Source organism: Zeugodacus cucurbitae, chromosome 3 (genome assembly GCF_028554725.1).
Source record: "Zeugodacus cucurbitae isolate PBARC_wt_2022May chromosome 3, idZeuCucr1.2, whole genome shotgun sequence".
NCBI classification, from domain to species: domain Eukaryota; kingdom Metazoa; phylum Arthropoda; class Insecta; order Diptera; family Tephritidae; genus Zeugodacus; species Zeugodacus cucurbitae.
Window position 1 is genome coordinate 40,477,676 of NC_071668.1, and position 22,796 is coordinate 40,500,471.

Sequence of the window (22,796 nt, forward strand, 5' to 3'; positions counted from 1 at the left end):
AGTGGAGGTCGTCCTCTTCCGCGGCTTCCTCCAGCGGGTACTGCATCGAATACTTTCAGAGCTGGAGTGTTTTCTTCCATCCGTACAACATGACCTAGCCAGCGTAGCCGCTGTCTTTTTATTCGCTGAACTATGTCAATGTCGTCGTATAAATCGTACAGCTCATCGTTCCATCGCCTGCGGTATTCGCCGTTGCCAATGTTTAGAGGACCAAAAATCTTGCGCAAAACCTTTCTCTCGAAAACCCCAAGAGTCGTCTCATCGGATGTTGTCATCGTCCACGCTTCAGCGCCATACATCAGGACGGGAATAATGAGCGACTTATAGAGTTTGATTTTGGTTCGTCGAGAGAGGACTTTACTTTTCAATTGCCTACTCAGTCCAAAGTAGCACCTGTTGGCAAGAGTGATTCTGCGTTGGATTTCAAGGCTGACATTGTTGGTGTTGTTAATGCTGGTTCCCAGATAAACGAAATTATCTACAACTTCAAAGTTATGACTGTCAACAGTGACGTGGGAGCCAAGACGCGAGTGCGCCGACTGTTTGTTTGATGACAGGAGATATTTCGTCTTGTCCTCATTCACCACCAGACCCATACGCTTCGCTTCTTTATCTAGTCTGGAAAACGCAGAACAAACGGCGCGGTTGTTGCTTCCGATGATATCAATATCATCGGCATACGCCAGGAGCTGTACACTCTTGTAGAAGATTGTACCCTCTCTATTTAGTTCTGCAGCTCGTATTATTTTTTCCAGCAATAGATTGAAGAAGTCGCACGATAGTGAGTCACCCTGTCTGAAGCCTCGTTTGGTATCGAACGGCTCGGAGAGGTCCTTCCCGATCCTGACGGAGCTTTTGGTGTTGCTCAACGTCAGCTTACATAGCCGTATTAGTTTTGCAGGGATACCAAATTCAGACATCGCGGCATAAAGGCAGCTCCTTTTCGTGCTATCGAAGGCAGCTTTAAAATCGATAAAAAGATGGTGAGTATCGATTCTTCTCTCTCGGGTCTTTTCCAAGATTTGGCGCATGGTGAATATCTGGTCCATTGTGGATTTTCCAGGTCTAAAGCCACACTGATAAGGTCCAATCAGTTCGTTGACGGTGGGCTTTAGTCTTTCACACAATACGCTCGACAAAACCTTATATGCGATATTGAGGAGACTTATACCACGGTAGTTGGCGCAGATTGTGGGGTCTCCCTTCTTATGGATTGGGCAGAGCACACTAAGATTCCAATCGTCAGGCATGCTTTCTTCCGACCATATTCTACAAAGAAGCTGATGCATGCACCTTATCAGTTCTTCGCCGCCGTATTTGAATAGCTCGGCCGGTAATCCATCGGCCCCCGCCGCTTTGTTGTTCTTCAAGCGGGTAATTGCTATTCGAATTTCTTCATGGTCGGGTAATGGAACATCTATTCCATCGTCATCGATTGGGGAATCGGGTTCGCCATCTCCTGGTGTTGTACTTTCACTGCCATTGAGCAGGTCGGAGAAGTGTTCCCTCCATAATCCCAGTGTGCTCTGGACATCCGCTACCAGATTACCTTCTCGGTCCCTACATGATAATGCTCCGGTCTTGAAACCTTCTGTTAATCGCCTCATCTTTTCATAAAATTTTCGAGCATTACCCATGTCGGCCAGCTTTTCAAGCTTTTCATACTCACGCATTTCGGCCTCTTTCTTTTTACGTCTGCAAATGCGTCTCGCTTCCCTCTTCAGTTCTCGATATCTATCCCACCCCGAACGTGTTGTGGTCGATCGCAACGTTGCGAGGTAGGCAGTCTGTTTTCTCTCCACTGCGGAACGACAATTCTCATCGTACCAACTGGTTTTTTGGCGTTGCCGTAGACCAATTGTTTCGGCTGCAGCGGTATGCAATGAGTTTGAGATGCCGTTCCACAGCTCCCTTATATCGAGATGCTGATGAGTGCTCTCAGAGAGCAGGAGTGCAAGTCGAGTAGAAAATCGTTCGGCTGTCGGTTGTGATTGCAGCTTTTCGACGGCGAACCTTCCTTGTGTTTGTTGACGGGCGTTCTTTGCTGCACAGAGGCGAGTGCGTATCTTTGCTGCTACTAGATAATGGTCCGAGTCAATGTTTGGTCCTCGGAGCGTACGCACGTCTAAAACACTGGAGACATGTCTTCCGTCTATCACAACGTGATCGATTTGGTTGCGCGTGTTTCGATCAGGGGACAGCCACGTTGCTTGATGAATTTTTTTATGCTGGAATCTGGTACTACAGACAACCATATTTCGGGCCCCAGCGAAGTCGATCAGCCTCAGGCCGTTTGGCGATGTTTCGTCATGGAGGCTGAATTTTCCGACTGTTGTGCCAAAGACACCTTCTTTACCCACCCTGGCGTTAAAATCGCCAAGCACGATTTTGACATCGTGGCGGGGGCAGCGCTCATAGGTGCGTTCTAGGCGCTCATAGAAAGCGTCTTTGGTCACATCGTCCTTCTCTTCCGTTGGGGCGTGGGCGCAAATCAGCGATATGTTGAAGAACCTCGCTTTTATGCGGATTGTGGCTAGACGTTCATCCACCGGGGTGAATGCCAGGACTCGGCGACGGAGTCTCTCTCCCACCACAAATCCAACACCAAATTTGCGCTCCTTTATATGGCCGCTGTAGTAGATGTCACAAGGACCCACCTTCTTCCGTCCTTGTCCCGTCCATCGCACTTCTTGGACGGCGGTGATGTCAGCCTTTAGTTGTATGAGGACATCAACCAGCTGGGCAGAGGCACCTTCCCAATTAAGAGTCCGGACATTCCAGGTGCATGCCCTCAAATCATGATCCTTAGTACGTTTGCAGGGGTCGTCATCTAAAGGGGGGTTTCTCATCCGAGGCTCGGTGTTTGTTTTCATTGGGGAGATTTTTTTTATGTGGTGGGTCCCAAGCCCTACGCACAACCGCACAAGTATAAATATACATACTCATATAAGTATACAAACTTATAACAAAAAGAAAGAAACAGTGCGGTGACAAAAAATGGCACAAAAAAAAACAATTAAAACAAGTATGCAATATAAGTATCACTCGTCCAGAAGAAAAATAAAGAAAAAACCAACATAAATACAAAAACAAACGGGCGGGAAACTAAGCACTAAACATTAACATAACATAATCAACTTAATGTAAATGTAACAAAAACGGGCTCGAAAATAACAACAACAATATACACACCTCCAGCTGTATTATAACAGAAACAAAGCACAGCGAGCAACAGAACAGCTGGCAGCCTGTAGAATAGGAGCAAATAAATTGGATCGGAAAACGCAATATAAACTCACAACCTATACACATTCCCCAAACCCCCTTTAGGCGGTATAAATCGAGTTGTATCGATTCCACATTTTATTTATTTATATGCTTACATAAAATAACATCCGTAACCAAAAACCATTTAAACGGTTATAATTTATGATTATAATTGACGGTAAAAATCAAAATACCGATATAAAAAAAGAGACACGATTTACAAAATATATACAAACTTACATATATATTACCAATTGCCAATGCGCTTACATTTGTATATAAATATACATAATATATATAAAAAACATATTCAAGTATATAAATATGCACATGGACACTTGCAATATGTTCACGCGATACGCCTTCTGCTTCTGAAAGCAGTAAGCAAAATAGCAACCAATAAGTAAGGAAAAGGTACAATATACAAATAGAAAACAAAGAGAACAAGAAACAAAATGCAACATACATACTTACATATATAAACAATTATTAACTATTGTGCTATACTAACTACATAAAATTACATATGTACATATATACCATATGTGCAGTGGATAAAATAACCGCATATTACCTATTCCGTTTTCACGCTCTTCTTACCGCGCAAACATACCAACATTTATACGACATAAAGGGTGATTTTTTAAGAGCTTGATAACTTTTTTAAAAAAAAAACGCATAAAATTTGCAAAATCTCATCGGTTCTTTATTTGAAACGTTAGATTGGTTCATGACATTTACTTTTTGAAGATAATTTCATTTAAATGTTGACCGCGGCTGCGTCTTAGGTGGTCCATTCGGAAAGTCCAATTTTGGGCAACTTTTTCGAGCATTTCGGCCGGAATAGCCCGAATTTCTTCGGAAATGTTGTCTTCCAAAGCTGGAATAGTTGCTGGCTTATTTCTGTAGACTTTAGACTTGACGTAGCCCCACAAAAAATAGTCTAAAGGCGTTAAATCGCATGATCTTGGTGGCCAACTTACGGGTCCATTTCTTGAGATGAATTGTTCTCCGAAGTTTTCCCTCAAAATGGCCATAGAATCGCGAGCTGTGTGGCATGTAGCGCCATCTTGTTGAAACCACATGTCAACCAAGTTCAGTTCTTCCATTTTTGGCAACAAAAACTTTGTTAGCATCGAACGATAGCGATCGCCATTCACCGTAACGTTGCGTCCAACAGCATCTTTGAAAAAATACGGTCCAATGATTCCACCAGCGTACAAACCACACCAAACAGTGCATTTTTCGGGATGCATGGGCAGTTCTTGAACGGCTTCTGGTTGCTCTTCACCCCAAATGCGGCAATTTTGCTTATTTACGTAGCCATTCAACCAGAAATGAGCCTCATCGCTGAACAAAATTTGTCGATAAAAAAGCGGATTTCACATTTCGAACCGAACACTGATTTTGGTAATAAAATTCAATGATTTGCAAGCGTTGCTCGTTAGTAAGTCTATTCATGATGAAATGTCAAAGCATACTGAGCATCTTTCTCTTTGACACCATGTCTGAAATCCCACGTGATCTGTCAAATACTAATGCATGAAAATCCTAACCTCAAAAAAATCACCCGTTATAATCTGTCATTCCTCAATACCCAACAAACATTTGATTCTTTATAATTTTGAAATAAATATTTTTGAATATATGTCTTGAAAAAGCGGTCGTATTAATTCTAAACATATAAACGATACTGTAAAGTAATCTATACTAATACAAATTATAAATAAATATTATTTTAAAAACAAAAAATGTACATATGTACATTACTCAAAGTCCTAATTGGCAAATATTTGCATGCATACGTCTTGTTCTTCATTAAACAAAAACAAGCCAGATTGCACAAAGCACATTATATTCTCTTAAATATATGCACATACAAGTTATGGGTGGGATTACTTGTCGAAAGTAAAAAAGTTATGATTTTTCTGGTCTTACGACCTTTATTGTTCAACCGCTCGCTTAACTCTAAACTTAACAAATTTTATAATTCTTATGGTAACTTAATGCGCTTGCAGTTCTGCTGGCGTTCCCACGTTCCGCTGGATTTCCAGAGAATCACGCCACACTGTGTTAGACGTATCGTCAGCACTTTTGCGAGTAGAACGGATGCGCGTGTCTTTTGATTGCTTTAAATGTTATTGTTGCTAACTCCTCCCTTATTAAAATAAATTGTCCTCAATTGACCAAAAATATGGTAAGTTGTCAAAATTGAAGTATGTTATGGGGTTTGCTGTTTTTGGTACTATTTCTGGTACTGCTAGGTCCTTACCCTTGGACGATGTTTCTGATATAACGCTTGTTTGCAGGATTATCTTATTTCTCCTATGGCAGAAGAATATTATTGAAAAAGCTGCTAGTGTGAGAATGGCCATGATTGCCACAGAAGTTTGAGTGGTATTCGTATTATTCTGAAGGCAATCCAAACGTTTTATGTTGTCTATGAATAACTCGTGGATTGATTCCAACGACAAAAGATTTATTCTTTCCTTTTCCGCTGGAGGAAATTGTGTTCTGACTGGTAACGCCCCGATTAAAAGCGTTTCGCCATTGTAGAAAGAATCGTTATTTATTTTTATGGTAAGATTGCTGAATTTTACGACGAATTTGCCTGATACAGACATTTCTTACAGGCTATTATTTACGGTACCATTAAAGTTGTTTAGTAGAATTAGTCCAGGTTGAAGTATTTCTATTGGTTTAACATGATTTGCGTTGCTATATTGACAAATTGGATTCTGTTTACTATTTAGAAGTTTTGTTATGCAGGTTTCATTAACTAGGCTAACAATTTGGTCTTTATTACAAATAGATATAGAATTTATTGTCTTACACTCGCTATTTATTCCAAGTATATTATTTTCTTTCTTAATAATATTATTGAAAACAATATTTATAATCGTATTATTTCTCTTAACAGGTTTAATTAAAATATTTTCATAAGTTTCTTTTGCCGTAATTGGTATTTTTGCGATATACGCTAACATTGTTGAATTATAAAGGACGCTTGTTTCTGCAAAACTTAAGGCTTCTTCAGTTGATGAAAAAGGCATCTTTTCCTCTTCTAGTGTTTTAAGAGTTAATTCTAATTCTTTCTTGTTCAATAAAATGCTATTTACTAATTTTAATTTTGCCCATTGGATGGCATATCTAACGTTTACCATTCCTTCCTTAACTAAACGTAATCTATTTTGAATACTTATTACTAGTTCGTCGTTGAAGTAACTGTCTTTTGTTATTGCGTTTGTTAGTTTGTCCGTAATTACTGTGAGGTTATTCATACGTTCTGTTAGTGCTTGATTTACTAGAAATTGTTTATTGCCATTGTCGTTTAATTGTTTTGTGTCGTATTCTAATGCAGCAAAATCGTCGTGATCTGGGGTTCCAGCTAAATATTTCCATGCTGTACCCAGGATATTAATTGATCTTCTAATTTTTCTATCTGATGGTTTAAGATTAGATAGAGATTTAATTGATTCTTTGGTCTTTTCTATTTCTTGTTTTAAAGTTGAGTAAAATATACTGTTTGTCCGTATGTTCGTGAATTGCTTTACCTCTGCCAAAAATTGTTCGTAAAGTTCAACGTTGATAAGGTGTATTAGTTTAAACGTTCCGTCTTGTATTTTGGTCAGTCCTTTGCTTATTGTAATTATATGAGCTGTTGAGAAGTCTGTAATTTGGAAGTCGGTCAGAGCCATTGTTGTCGCTGTAAGCGTTAGTCTGCAGAAAGAAAAAATTTAGAAAATGCGTCTGTTTTATTTAATTTTATTACTTAGCTTTTAATATTACTCTTATGAACTACCCTATTTGACTCGGTCAGTACCGTAGTCGACCTGTTTTCCTTAACTACTTCTTTTTTATACCTAGGTGAGATTTTAGTTCCTAACCTATTGTGGACCTTCACGTAAATCGTTTCTCCTGGATTATAATCAATAATTGGTTGTACTTTGCTATTGTGAATTTTAAGATCTTGTTGTTGTTTATCTTTTATTCTTTGAATATTATCTAATCTAGCTTTTTTGATTTGTTCGGGGTCTGTGCTTACCGTACGACCGAAAAAAATTTCTATTGGTCTATTATTAATTGTGCTGTGAATTGAGTAATTATATTCATAGACAGCTCTGTCTAAAAGTTGTGCAAATGATTGATCTCGGCTTTTAGACAACGCGTAATCTCGGAAAGTGTTGAATGGAATCTCTCGATTTGGCCATTCACTGCACTTTTATATGGAGGGGATTTGAAAATTTGAATGTTTAGTATGTCTTCCAACATAAAAGTAATAGTCGCTGAATTGAATGCCCTTTCGTTATCAAAAATTACGGTTTTGGGTACTCCAAACTGAAAGAGTCGTTTCCTTAGAGGTTCTTTTATGTCTTGAGCAGCTTTTCATTTTATTGGTTTTACCTGCGCATATTTTGAGAATTTATCGACAGCAGTGAGCACGAGATTGCCTTCCGTTTTGTAAATATCTATATGCACTATATGTCCTGCATATGAGGGGATAGGTGTCTCTTTTAAGACGGGTGTCTATCGTACTTATTTGTTTTACAAATACTACATTATTTGACTATTTTATTTATTTTGTTATTCCGGGAGCGCTGATCCCATTTATTACTGAAGGGTTTAAATATTTTTTCAATAAAGATATGATTATCTCCTCCTCGAGCCTCGGTATGGTAACATCCTTGATCGGTGCTACCTTCGTCTTCGCTGAAACTAGGACAGTGCGTGATGTACCACTGTCATCGATACTTTGTACGTATATAGCTGCTGCATATGCCTTACGACTAGCGTCACAAAAGCCGTGTAAGAGCACAGAAGAGCCTACTCGTATCCCCAACCAACGCGGAATACGAAGTCGTCCAATATCTTGTAAACTGTTGCGGAATATCCGTCATGTGTTCAGTAGCCCCGGAGGGAGTTCGACATCCCATGGCAGACCAGCCTTCCATAAGTCCTGTATGAAGAGTTTGGCTACCACCACTACAGGTGCTAAGACCCCAGTTGGGACGTATAATTTCGCTACGTCACTCAGGACCGTTCGCTTGGTATGCATTGAGGTCTCTTCAAGCAAGTGTACCTTGAAGAAGAGTTCATCACACAATGGATCCCAGTAGAGACCCAAAACCTTCGTTGCTGAGTCGTTCAGCTCCAGTTCCAAGGCAGAAACGGATGTACCAGTGATCGGAGATATTACATGTGGATAATTGGAGTTCCATTTTCCCAATATAAACTGACCTTGCTTCAGAATAGTAGTCACATCTTCAGCACGGGCGATTGCGAGTTCGTCGGTCTCGTCGCTATCCAAATAGTCCTCAACGTAGAAATTACAAAGTATGCTATGACGCGCTGCGGCAGCCCGGCTTGGGTCACAGATGACTTTATAATTGTCGTTCGCACATTGACGCAGTGCGCGTATCGCGTTGAATGGGCTACAAGCCATTCCATTAGTTACCGTCTTCAATTCATATATTTGAAGAGGATCGTTTGGCAATTGACGCCAAAGTATCGGGTGTCTACTAATACTTGCCGGAACATCTTCTTCACGTCTGCAGTAATTGCAGTCTTGAACTTACGCAAACGGTGAAGAATGTCGACAATATTATCATGTAATTGAGGTCCCGAAAACTGTGTATCGTTTAGGGAGATTCCATTCAAGGTCTTTGCGGAAGCGTTGAAGACCACAAGAAATTTTGTGGTTACAGCATGATGAGGTATAAAATATCCAGACCTTGGGTTGATTGCATCCTGTCCGAGAGGCTCCATGTGGTCGAGGGCAATGTATTCCTGCATGAAAGCGATGTACTGTTCGCGAAGACTTGAATCATTCACCAGCCTTCTCTCGAGTTATAAGAATTGACGAACTGCAAACTGATGGGAGTCGCCAAGAGAAGGAGCATCTGGCTGAAATAGAATTTGCACCTGGTACCGACCGTCTGACGTGCGACTGACCGTGTCGGTGAAGATATTTTCACAATCATTAACTGGAACTTCTGATGTGACTGCGGGTTCTTCAAGTTCCCAGAAAGTAACGTGTCCAACCGTTGTTCGTTGGTACATTTGTCACCCAGAGACGCGTGTGATATGGTTTGGGTAGATGTTGAGACAGCTCGAAATACGACCCAACCAACAAGTGTATTTAAAGCGCAAGGTTGCTCTGAGGAACCCTGTACCAAACCTTCCAGAATAAGACCTGTCAGTACGTCAGCACCAAGCAACAGATCTACCTAACCGGGAGTGGCAAACGTGGTAAAGTTGTCAAATGGCTCCAGGCACCTGTATCGATATGTGCATCTGGAGTTATTGAGGTTATCGTCGGAACGACATAAGCATCCAGTTTGAAGTCAGTGCCGTTGTCGCCGGCAGTCTGCATCTGAACCGTTACGTGCGCCTTACTGTAAATTCCGGTGCTAGAACCAATGCCTTCAATGCGTATTTCTCCAGGTCGCCTACGAAGACACATACATTTTGTAGTAGATTCGGTAATGAGACTCACCTGGGAGCCTAAGTCGCAGAGAGCTCGACAAGCGAATTTTCTTCCATGGTGATCGATAAGGACGACCTTCGCTGTCGCTAGTAAAATGGTCCGGTCGCCATGAACGAAAAATGACCGAACCTTGGTCAATTGTCATTGTTGCCGTGAATATACATCTGGCACCTGTGTCGTAGGCTTGTCCACGTGTACATTTTGTGCGGGCAATTGATTGGTAATATCTCCTCCCGAAGTGGTCGACATGTCCGCAGCATTGTCCCTTCAGAGCATGGTGTGGTGGCGACGATGGCACTTGAAGCAATCATGTGATGTACAGTCTCGAGACCCATGATCATTTCCCAGGCAATTGAAACACAATGAAAGTCGCTTAACTGTATCCCAACGTTCAGTTATAGGCAGGTTGATGAACCGTTGACATCTGTATATGCGGTGTCCGTTAGAACAACGTTGACAAATTACCGTTGTACCTTTCACTGAACGGGATGTCTGCGATGAATTCACCGTTGCAACGTGTGTCTTAACAGAACGTATTGGTCTCTGGCGAAGAGTTGTCATACCATTTCCAATCCCTTGAAGTAAATTGTTTGCACGCTTCTCGATGAAGGTTAGGAATTCATGCGCCATCGGTATGATGTTCGTTTAGAGAATCATCCCCCACTCATACCTGGTAGTAGTCGGAAGTTTAGGCAGTAAAAGTGGCACCATTAGGGCATCCCATTGATTTACCGGAAGACCCATGACACTTAATGCTCGCAAAACATTTTGGACGGTATCAAATAGCTGTAGTAAGCACTTCTGGGTTTCAACCGGGTTGTTGGGCAAGTCCAAAATGCGCTGCACGTGCGATTCCACCAACAAACGTGGATTATCGAATCTCCGTTCCATCTCTTGCCACATGTCCTCATAGCCGCCTGTGTAAAGTCCGCCTACCAATGGCACGCTGTCTGCATTCACATGTTGACGCAACTTACTTAATTTGTAGCTGGAATCCAGATCCTTACGATTATGCACTAGGGCTTCAAAAAGATCCTTAAAAGCTAGCCAATTCGAAGGGTCACCATCGAAAGTAGGAATCTTAATCGGATCTAGCCGCATGTCCAATTGATTCGCAACTCGAGTATCGTCTTCAACACTGTCACATATACGACGTAGTCTGATACATACTTGTGTGTGCAGCATCTCTGTAGCAGCAAAGAATTCATCATGTGTGGTCAATTCACTGGCTTCTGCGGTGGCCACTAGGTCAGCTTGATACTCAGAAAATCTTTCAAAATGCCTGTCCAGCTGGCCTTGGAGCACCTCACATTCAATTCGGTCTGTATTGAATTTCTCTATCTCTGTCATCTTGCCAATGCGCACGATGGAGGCATGCGCTGAAGCACGTAGATTCAGACTTGCCATAATAAGGAACCGTAACCGAAGTTCAAGTAATAATTAGAAAAAACACGTGGATCGCGATCTCTTCCTCACAGGAGGCACCAAAAATATGTTAAAGAGTCGCTAGTCCTTTAATACATATTTGTCTAACTGTATACAGCATCACGCCATACCCAACGTATGTACATGCATGCTTATAGGTACTTGCAAATGAGCTTAGAGTAATATTACATGTGTTAGAGTGAAACTACTACGCTAGGAATGGTAATGCAAAAAGGAGATGAATAAAAATCACAATTATGTGGATCATTCAGCATAGATTAATCAGCTGATTGATGTGATCGGTTTGTGTCCTTGCTAGTTATGCACAGGACTGCATTCCGACGTACTTAAATCTTGAACAGTTATAGTGTGACGGTGAATAGTTGGAAAAACAATTTGAAATTTATTGCTTGATTCTGTAGACCAATATATATCTGATTCTTGAAAACGTTGATAGGTACATCCACGAATTGAATCAAGTTTTGACCTGAACTGTCATCGCTATGCGTCATAACCGACATCGAATTTATTTGTTGCTGTGCTGTAATTCTTGATAGTGCATCAGCCACAACGTTAGTTCGACCAGTTTTATGAAATATTTCGTGATTATACTCTTCTAGTTCTGCCTTCCATCATTTCATTTTACTATTTGTATTTTAGTTGCTTCAAGCAAAAGTTAGGGGCGGATGGTCTGTAAAGATTTTGACCTTAGCGTGCCCGTACAAAAATTCCGTAGAGTGGATAATGCCCAGACAATGGCTAGCATTTCCTTCTCGTTTGCGGCGTAATGTTGCTCCGCCTTACTTAGAGTTCGAGAAATAAAAGAAATAGGTTTTCCACTTTGGGAAAGAACGGCACCAAGTGCAAAATTTTAGGCATCAGTTGTGAGCTCAAAATCGTTATTGTAATTTGGAAAAGATAAAATTACCTCATCCGAAACCAATGTATTATTAATTTTCTGAAATGCTTCTTTAGCTTGTTCATTGAATTCAATCGGTACTTTTGCGGATTTGTTTTTTGAAATTCGGCCTTCTTCGCCTCTTAGTAAGATTGCCATTTGCTAATTTCGCCTAATCGCGAATAAATCTACGATAATAACCGGATAGGCCTAAAAATGAACGCAATTCTTTAATATTTTTGTGTTCGGAAAAATTAGTAATTGCTTCTACCTTTTTTGGGTTAGTTCTAATGCCCTCTTGTGATACTATAAATCCAAAAATTCTACATCCTTTTGGAAAAAGTGACATTTGTCCAGTTAAATCTTCATATTTGCTTCCACTAAAGTTTCGAAAACTTTTCGAAGATTCTGTAAGTGTTCTTCTTCAGATTTTCCGAATATTATGATATCATCCATATACACATAGCAAATCTTGCCTATATGTTCATGGAGGATATCGTGAAGTGTACGCTGGAAAATGGCGGGCGCATTTTTCAGCCCAAATGGTAACCGGGTAAACTCGAACTTCCCATTATTCACCGAAAATGCCGTTTTTTCTATGTCTGACGGCTTTAGTGGGATCTGATGGAACCCACTTTAGAGGTCTAGAGTGGTAAAAAACGAATTGTCGCCTAAATGCGATAACATACCATCTATTTCGGGTATCGGATATTTATCCGCAATAGTTAAACTATTTAATTTTCTATAATCGATTACCAACCTATACTGTTTATTTCCACTGGAATCGGGTTTTTTGGCCACGATCCACACAGGGGAATTATAAGGGGATCTGGATGGTCTTATAATGCCATCGTTTAGTAGTTTTTCCACCTTTTTCTCTACTTCGCCTCTAAGCGATGATGGATATGGATAAAACTTACTATATATTGGAGAATCGGATGACGTTCTGATCTCTCCCACTACTTTGGTAGTATAAGTTAACCGTTCATCCGGTTCTGATAATAAGTTAGGATGCTCTGTAACCAATTTCTGTAGAGCTATTTTTTGATGGGGAGTAATGTTGTCATCGTGTATTTTGATAGCATTTACTGCATCTGTTTTTAATTCTTTAATTAATATTTTTAAATTATTTTTAATTGTCAAGGTTCCCTCTCTAATGTTAATTACAGCATCTAGCTGCCGAAAGCTATCATAGCCCAAAATGCCATGAAAAGTTCTTAAAGGGGGTGGTATAAAGAATTTTAAAGTTTCTGTTTGATTAAAAAGCTGTAAAAATGTGTGGTGTTTTATTTCTATATCACCAGCAATAGTTTTCGCTAAAAATATATCTTTGTTTTCTAGTACTTTTTTTGCTAAATTGGGTTGAATTTAATTCTGGCTGGAGCCAGTGTCAATTAAAAATTTGAATACTTCGCCACTCTTCGCGAGGCATTCAAAGTAAAGCATCGAAGAGCTTTTTAACCTAAAAAATGAATATCTCTATATTCGTAATATTGCTTGGAGTTGCCTTTTGTGGCTTGAGATTTCTTTCAGAAGTGGTCTGTGGTGGCCTTTTGCCGAATAATTGATTATTTTGTGGCCGGTTCATATAGTTAATGCGGCGCGAGCGCAAAGTTTCATCTATCTCCATAGGCACCGGCGGTTTTGGGGGGCGCGTAGGCGGTTGGTTAAAGTGTGTTTGTGCATTTAAATTCTGATTAGGTCTTTGATTAGGAAGATTTTATGAAATAATTTGTGGCTGTGGCTGTGGTAAGTAAGCAATTTCGGGGAAGAAATTTTGTTGGTGTACTTGCCTCCGAAAATTTCTTAAAGGTAAAGGTGGTGCGGTGTTTCGCTGTATCCCTCTACGATCCATATTGGTGTTGTGTGCGTACCGTGTGCGGAATCCCTGATTTTCCACTTTCAAGCACAGGTGTAATGCTTGGGGCAGATCCATTGGTTCCTTCATGCCTAAAAGTTTAGGCAAGTCGCCGTTGAGGCCGCGCACAAACGTATCTAGCGCCTTGTTTCTGTATGTGTGAGTAAGAAGATTACGAGCCTCGCTACCCACCTCCATACAGCCTAACTTATTAAGTATTAAAGTTAAATTGGAATAAACGGCCTGGTAAAATTCTTCAATTGACCTATTTCCCTGAACCAAAGAAGTCATTTGGTATTCTAGGGTGGATACATCACGCTTGTCGGCGTAGTGTAAAGTTAGACACTTACAAATAGTACCCCAGTCTAAGGGTGTATTGTAAGACTCAAGGGCAGCATCCGCGTTGCCAACGATTTTATTTCGTATTACGTTAAGGATTCCGTAGAATTTAGGTGTGCCCTTACTCGCTTCGTAAATATTTAATATTCGATTTACAGTTTTTTCCACGAATTGAATTCGGCGGGATTTCCCGAGAATTCGCGTAAACATTTTACCACATCAGGTATCTTGTCTAAATATGATAAGTTGTTTGCATGTTCTATATTGATGGTTTGGTCGCAAGTGTCTGCTAAGCCCGTATTCGGGTTAAGGGTTGTCCTAACTATGCTGGGCCCCTGCCTGTTTACTACGTCTAAAGCTACCCTTCTTATTAGGTTGACGAGGTCATCTTCGTTTATTGTAACGTTAGCTGATCCTGAATTTCCTGCAGGATCATTCGCCCTGGTTACTGGTGGACGAACCAGATTATTTGGGTTCGACATTGTTTATTTTGTTGTGTCTGTTAAAGAGCTCGTTTTATATTTTTTCTCACTGTCCACTACTCTTTACGTATCGGTTTCTTTTCTACTTCAATAACGTTTCAGTTTTTGCACTTACAAATTAATGCTTAAAGGTTTTATTTCAATTTTAGTTTGGTAAAAAAAAATTCACAATCTGGGTTTCACTTAATGTTCTTAATTAGTAATTATCACTTAACTTACAATACAATAACGGCTTTCATTCTTTGCCTCTTGATATTGTTGGTTGTTAATGTTGATAGGTGCTGATGAGTTGGCTTGCGTCCAACGCGTCCTTTTTGCTCTGCTACTAAGGGGCCTGATCTCACACCAGCACAGTTGTTTTTATTATCACTCCACGTTCTCCGAAGAAGGATTCTTAACGCCTTTTGTTTTCCTTCACGACGTAGGAGCTTATTTTAGCTCGGGCGCCAGTTACGGGTATACTTGTCGAAAGTAAAAAAGTTATGATTTTTCTGGTCTTACGACCTTTATTGTTCAACCGCTCGCTTAACTCTAAACTTAACAAATTTTATAATTCTTATGGTAACTTAATGCGCTTGTAGTTCTGCTGGCGTTCCCACGTTCCGCTGGATTTCCAGAGAATCACGCCACACTGCGCTAGACGTATCGTCAGCACTTTTGCGAGTAGAACGGATGCGCGTGTCTTTTGATTGCTTTAAATGTTATTGTTGCTAACTTACATGCACACATATGTAAAAAGCCATTGATCTCTATCACGAGCTCTCATACGCGCAACAACATACATTAGTGCATACACAAGGGCAGTCGAATAAGTCAGTAATGAATAATCCATTCAAACTAACACAAAAATTAACATATATTGTCGATCAACTTGACGACCAATTTGTGTTACGCGCGACCACCACGGAGCCTACAGCAAGGATCACAGTCTTGCAGCAACACAAGCCTCAGTAGCATTGTAGGTGCGCTATAACAACTACAGTGACTGCTAGGCTAAAACATTAGCCTAGGGAGGCGGAAACTAATATTTAAAATATAAAATTAACTAAAACATATAAAAACGAATAAACACAAATATTATAAATTGTATCAGCGGAATATACGTCTTTTATTTGTTTTCGGACATATGTACATATATGTATATTATCAGAGTGCGTAAAGAAGTAGTGAGAGGCTATGCTCCCCACTCGCCACACTAGATCAGAAAATGGTCGGTACGTCGTGCGGCTACCACGAAACCAACAATTTCCTGACACACTCGCCTTAGGTCACTCCCGCACCTCTGCCATACATCAGTTTCTAAGCATGGAAAAAACCTACTTAGAAAAGGTGAGCTTAAACAAGAATATGATGGGGTCTTAGGAGAATACCTCCATTTAGACCACATGGAGGAAATAAGCCCATGCGAAAAAATCATAAAAGGCAAGTATTACTCATTCTACTTGCCACATCACGCAGTAGTAAAGCCTGAGAAAAAGACCACAAAAGTCAGAGTTGTTTTCAATGCCTCAAGAACCACTTGCTTCTATTCACGGGACCCACGCTTCAACCAGATTTAATGCTCCTCATATTAAATTGGCGTATATTCAAATACGTATACAATGGGAACGTCGAAAAAATGTATCGACAAATAGTCATACATAAAAATGATCAAGATTTTCAGCGAATTATTTTCCGAAAATCTCCCAATAGTCCACTACGCGACTTTAAATTAAAAACAGTTACCTTTGGCGTTAACTGTGCCCCATACGTAGCCATTCGTACACTACACGAATTGGCAGAAGACACAAAGTCAGAATTTCCTCTGGCAACACAAGTGTTAAAAACACAGACATATGTGGACGATATCCTGTCTGGAAGCCACAGCCTTCCACAGGCATACGAGTCCTTATCACAAGTAAGAAGTGCCCTCAGCACCGCAGGGTTTCCTCTAAAAAAGATCACAGCTTATCACCCAAATATAGTAAAAAATATTCCAAAAGATCATTTGTTGGATACTAATTTCCTTGTATTCGAAAAAGAAAGTACAACAAAAACACTAGGCATCCAATGGAATGCGATATCTGATAAGTTTTCATATACTACAGAGTCAATTTCCGCATTATCCGCCATAACAAAAAGACAAATTTTGTCCTCTATGGCAAAACTTTTCGACCCCGCAGGATGGCTTTCGCCAATTATGATACAAGCGAAAATCCTAATTCAAGAATTGTGGCTAGACGGAACCGATTGGGACGAACAAGTGAAACCTCTTCGCTTAGAAAAATGGTTCCAGTTTGCTAATAATCTGAACGACATTTCTCAGATACAAATACCACGGTGGGTACACTATTCCCCCGAATACAAAGTCGAACTTCATGGCTTTTGCGACGCCTCTGAAAAGGCATATTGTGCCACTATATATGTCCACACACAAAGCGATATAGCAACTACAAGTCACCTACTAGTAGCAAAAGTGAAAGTTGCTCCTCTAAAAACACTAAGTCTACCACGACTACAACTCTGTGGCGCACTGCTACTAGCCAAACTAGTATCCGTGGTACATACCCATTTAAACATGGCAATAAATAAATTATATCTCTGGTCCGATTCCGAAATAGTTCTAGCTTGGTTAGAAAAACCACTCCATGCGTGGAAAACGTATATTTCTAACCGAACGTCTCAAATACTTGACCTAGTAGGATCAGCCACTTGGCGACACGTAGCTAGTGCTGACAATCCTGCTGATCTAGGGACAAGAGGATGCAAACCTCTGCATCTCGCCACCACCACCCTCTGGTGGAATGGCCCGCGATGGTTAACAGAATCTTCCGATTCTTGGCCACAATCGCCTATGCGCAACATACTTGCCCCAGAAGGTCGCAAAATCGCCACTTATCATACCACACTGGATGATAATGACATCCTTGAACGGTTCTCATCGTTCCCAAGGGCACTCAGAGTAGTCGCCTATACGTTCAAATTCGTAGAACGGCTCAAACTTAGAATTAAAGAAGCAACATACCCTCAATGCGGAACATTGACGCACTTTGACTTACAAAAGGCAAAGGTCGCTCTTATCGCATCGACTCAAATGCGCTACTTCAGCCGCGAAATAACACTATTGAGAGAATTAGTTTAGTTCTAAATCCTTTCCTAGACACGAAACGTCTTCTTAGAGCGAATGGTCGGCGGGTTATTTTTTTAAAGCGCGGCCGAAGACCGCCATTGCAGAAAAGAGTTCCACGCGACACCATTTTGACTCGACCGGGGTATTTCAATAGCATCAAATGAATTTCGTTTGGTGTTTGGTTACTCAAAAGCTTTATTAAATTTTTTTTGTTTGTTTTTCGTTTTTGAGTTATCTTTGTGTATTTAATTACAGATCGCTTCCAAAATTTTAAGCCTTTCATTTACAAGAGAGTTAGCCTCTCTAGTTTTTTTTATTCTAAACGAGCTTAGACTGTTTCTCGGCGTCACCTCATGTTGAGGTTCAGGCGTTTTTCGGGTGGGTCGTTCATACCAGTCGAACACTTGCCGTCGAGCTACTACTGAAGAAGGTCTCTTCATAGTAGGAAATTTTATTTCTCCTAATCAATTTACTTAGTTGAAGACTGAATTTACTGAGAGAACTGGTGGAATTGAACACAAAAAAAAGTTCTGAAACGTGTTTTTTTTGATTACTCGAACATCGACACTTAAAATTTTGTTTCATAATGTTCAAAGTCTTCACGCTAACATTAATGATATAAAAGCAAAGAACGTATAATAATAAGAAGGAGCAAATGTTAACTCGCAACTTTTTGAGTGCGAAATTATTAGGGAACATCGAAAAAATTTCGAACACTATAAAGGAACAGACCATTCTGAAGGGGAAAAAGGAAATGGTCACCACTCGATAAGGGAACCAACCAAGTGTTTACCACAATATAAAGGAACATGAGCATGAGGAATAGAGATTGCTTGCGTAGCTGACCATGTACATGCGTATGAGGTTATTTTAAAAAAATGTGTAATAAAACGCAATTAACTTATGGGGAGAATATAAAAATAATCAAGATAATACTGATTAATTTAAAGTAAAATAAAATAAAAAAAAAATAAAAAATGAAAGGAAAATTGTAGAAAAAATCGGGTGAGATTTGAACTTCGGCAAATTATTTCAAGTTGCAACATAAAGTTGACCTATACAAACAGGACTACTGATCATATTATTTCATTGTTGTCTTTGGCAGACTAGATTCATATATGTATATGTAGCTCAAGTATGTATGCAAATATTATACTGAATTCCATTTTTTCTAATGCTCAAAGATACACACATATACTCCTCACAATCCCTTCTAACGATTACTTGCAAAAAATGAAACATACGCGCAAGTTACACAAATAACAACCAATCATATTTCAATTTTAGAATATTGAAGAGTCAACAACCATTGGAAATGCTTCTTTCATCCATCCCTCCATATTCAAGCCGCACACAAGTTATTTCTTTACGACGATGCTAAAAATCAAGAGTTGAAGAATTTTTTAATGTTCACTTCAGAAATGAAAAGTGGCAACATAGCCCTTTCCGGACACAAAAGATTCTTCAGTCAATTCTGCGGAAGCTTGCAAATCAATGTTCAGATGAATGCATGTCCCTTATCCTTTTTTCGATTTAGCCTATTTTAGCTGAAACTCAGTGGCATGAAACGAAGGCAAATCGAACATTGCATTACTATAAAAGTAGCGTATGTCACAATTCAAGAACAAAACCCTGCGAAAAAAAGAAATGTGACAACATACCCGACATTGTCGCTAGATTTGTCAATTCCTCGACGACTTGCACAGTTCGACGTCAATATGTAAGCGAGCTCATCTGTATATTTCTAGGCAAAGTTGTCAGGGGTAAGGGAAGCGGTCATTTGCTTATTTCCAATTTTTGTGACAACGCAACAACTACACAATGTTGTGTCACTTCGCATTCCCGCAAAAACTCCGTTACTTCTTCGAGACAACACATGAACAGAGGCGCTTTGATAGAAGGTTGCTTATAAATGATGCAAAATATTGATATATGGAAGGATTATTTAAGTAAATATAAATTTATTTATACTAATTTTTAAATTTTGTACAATTTTCCATAAATTAATCCATTATCTAATATATATCATTCAAAATTAAGGGCTACTGCGCCCCCGACCCCTCCTTGCGAACGACCAATCCCACTTGCTTCTTTGAATTGTACTCGCGTAAAAGCAAAAGTGTCGACTAGCGTATGTGTATTAATGAATGTGTGCGTGAATCTGATTTGCGTTCATACCAAGAATGATAGAAGACAAGATTACGACAGTCGTTTACAGTTAGCTTTTCTGGGTTTTGAGTTCCTGTTGAGTGACAACTTTCACGACCCCGAACACGCAAGCAAAACAAAAAACAAAAGAAAAATTTACAAATTGCACGGTGGTACAAAACAATAAAACCAAAACAAAGAGCTGAAGTTAAGGCTAGTGCTTAATTATTATTTAAAATTCTAAGAGAAAAATGTATTAACTTGAAAAAGAAGTCCGCAATGGCGGAATTAAACAACAATAGTACAAAAAAGACGTATAAAAATTTTTTTTTTCACTTTTGCAACCAACAAAAAAGTTGGCAAAATGGCGAACTTTTTGTAACAAAACATATAATTTTAATTATAAATATGCATTATTATATTGGATCATTTTATAAATGAAGATTTTAAGAATTACGTTCATTATGATATTTTATCTGCACATTATTCAATTTAGTTCACTATGTTTCACATTTCCGTTTTCCATTTGACAATTCTTCTGTTGCCTATTCCCATTCGTGGGTCGTGAACGCTTCAGTCTGTCGTAATCTTGTCTTCTATCATTATCGGTTCATACCAAAAATATTTTATTGAATTGTTTGCAGATGAGCAAATATTTTCATGAAATATTATAATTATTAAAATAAAGAAAATACGCTATTGAAATGACTTTAAAAAAGATTATTAAAAAAGTTTTATCATTGCAGGATCCGAACGCAAATGCTCGGAATCGCTTTTGATTAACTCCTTCGCGCTTACATTCTGCGCTATAGGGAAAATGGAAACGTGCGCCTTAGTCAGTGCTTTGTTCAGATCACTTGCGTCTGTTTGTAAAATTGTTCCCAGTCCCCTGATGCTGTGGTGTACTTTTTTCTTTCGAAGTGGCGAGTTTTCGATGTTCCCTTATAATTTCGCACTCAAAAAGTTGCGAGTTAACATTTGCTCCTTCTTATTATTATACGTTCTTTGCTTAAAGCTAACGGTTGTACATACAGTAATTATTCCAGAATTATTTCTCACCAAATATATTTATATTTATGTATATGCGTCGTATATACCGCTTACGAGAATCCAGAGCCCGCCATCTTTCAATCTTTTAAAACTGGAGTGTTTTCGTCTATTCGAACAACTTGACATAACCAGCGTAGCCGCTTTATTTTTATTCGCTTTACTATGTCTACATATGTCGTCGTATAACTCGCACAGCTCATAATTCCATCATCAGCGGTATTCGCCGCTGCAAATGTTCAAAGGAACATTGTCCGGAAAACCTCGAAAATTCGTTGGGTCATTTCATAGGAGGTCGACATCGTTCAAGCTTCTGCACTATACATCAGGATGGGAATAATGAGCGACTTGTACAGTTTGGTTTTGGTTCATCTAGAGAGGACTTTACTTTTCAATTGTCTACTCAGTCCAAAGTAGCACCAGTTGAAAAGAGTGATCCTGCCATAGATTTCGAGGCTGACATTGTTGGTGTTTTTTAATTTAATATTGTACATGTATTTATATGTAAGGATTCAAAAGTTAGACAATCGTTGTTTCACCGTCCACTTTTATATGAAATGAAGCGTTAAATGAACTAAACTATTATAATATGTATACAATATTTCGAAAATATAAAACAGTTCCATATCAATTCACTATTCGGTATCTGGCGAAATAGGGAATGTCTTATAATCATCGTCTGTATTTTAATAACTAGATTAACAGCCGGTTTCACGAAACAAATTTAAGTGAAAAATTATTAATTTTAGTTTCACCATTTGACTTAATTTTTATTTAAATGATCACGCTTTGCCATTTAAATATTATTTAAATACTGTCATATGTAACCATGGTTACGTTTTTCTATCAGCTGATTTCCAATTTATCAAAGAAATACAGTTTATTTGTTTACATAAATCAGCTGTTATTCTCACTAACATCTCTTCCTTTTATTTTTTTGTACGCAAAATGTCAATAATGGTGAAACGCAGGAAACTTAAGTGCAAAGTTAAATAAAAATGAAAATTAATTGGAACTTAATTTTCAATTTAAAAATATCGTGAAACCGGCTGTAATACACGTAATTCGTATTTAATTTCATATATGTCTGTATATATATAATTATAATAAAAATGTTCAGCTTTACCTGAATATAATTGCAAAATTCTTAACATTTGCTATAGTATATAATATTCGGTAGTTCTTGAACTTGAATGGAATCAAATCAGTGAAAATGAGGTATATATTCTAAATAAAACCAATTTTTCTGAATTCCTGATATCTCACAAAAAATTAGATGACTGAATAAAACCAATTTTTCTGAATTCCTGATATCTCACAAAAAATTAGATGACTGTTAAACCACCTAAAAAAGGGTGTTTCAAGTCATTAAGCTCATTTAAATACCTGTTGACCAGTTGCAGAAATAAAACTTCGCTCGGCTGAAGATGAAACGGGCGTAGATCCCAGAGGTTGTTTTCCATCAATCAAACATTGGACAGTGAACTTTGTATCATTAATATGTGTTATGTTTCCATGTAAAATACGGATTCCTAATGGCGAATCATTTATTTTGCTATAAGATGATATGCTGCAAGCATCCAAAGAACTGGGAACTGTTGTGTTAGGATTTCCTAAAGAAACGTTTGAAAATATATTAAAAATATCTTATACGCCAATAAAAATTTAACAAATCATTATGATAATATTCTACTAAAGTAATATAAATTAAATTTGTATTTTTTGGCGAAAAATCT

At 38.9% G+C, this 22,796-nt stretch overlaps 1 protein-coding gene across 1 annotated transcript in view; it reads right to left on the minus strand.

The window, feature by feature from the left end:
• Nucleotides 1–22,796, minus strand: part of LOC128920062 (short stature homeobox protein 2) — a 216,758-nt gene that overhangs the window by 90,002 nt on the left and 103,960 nt on the right. The window contains exon 4 of the mRNA XM_054226315.1: nucleotides 22,447–22,673. Coding sequence (XP_054082290.1) covers nucleotides 22,447–22,673 — 227 coding nt within the window. The remainder of the gene's footprint in view (nucleotides 1–22,446; nucleotides 22,674–22,796) is intronic.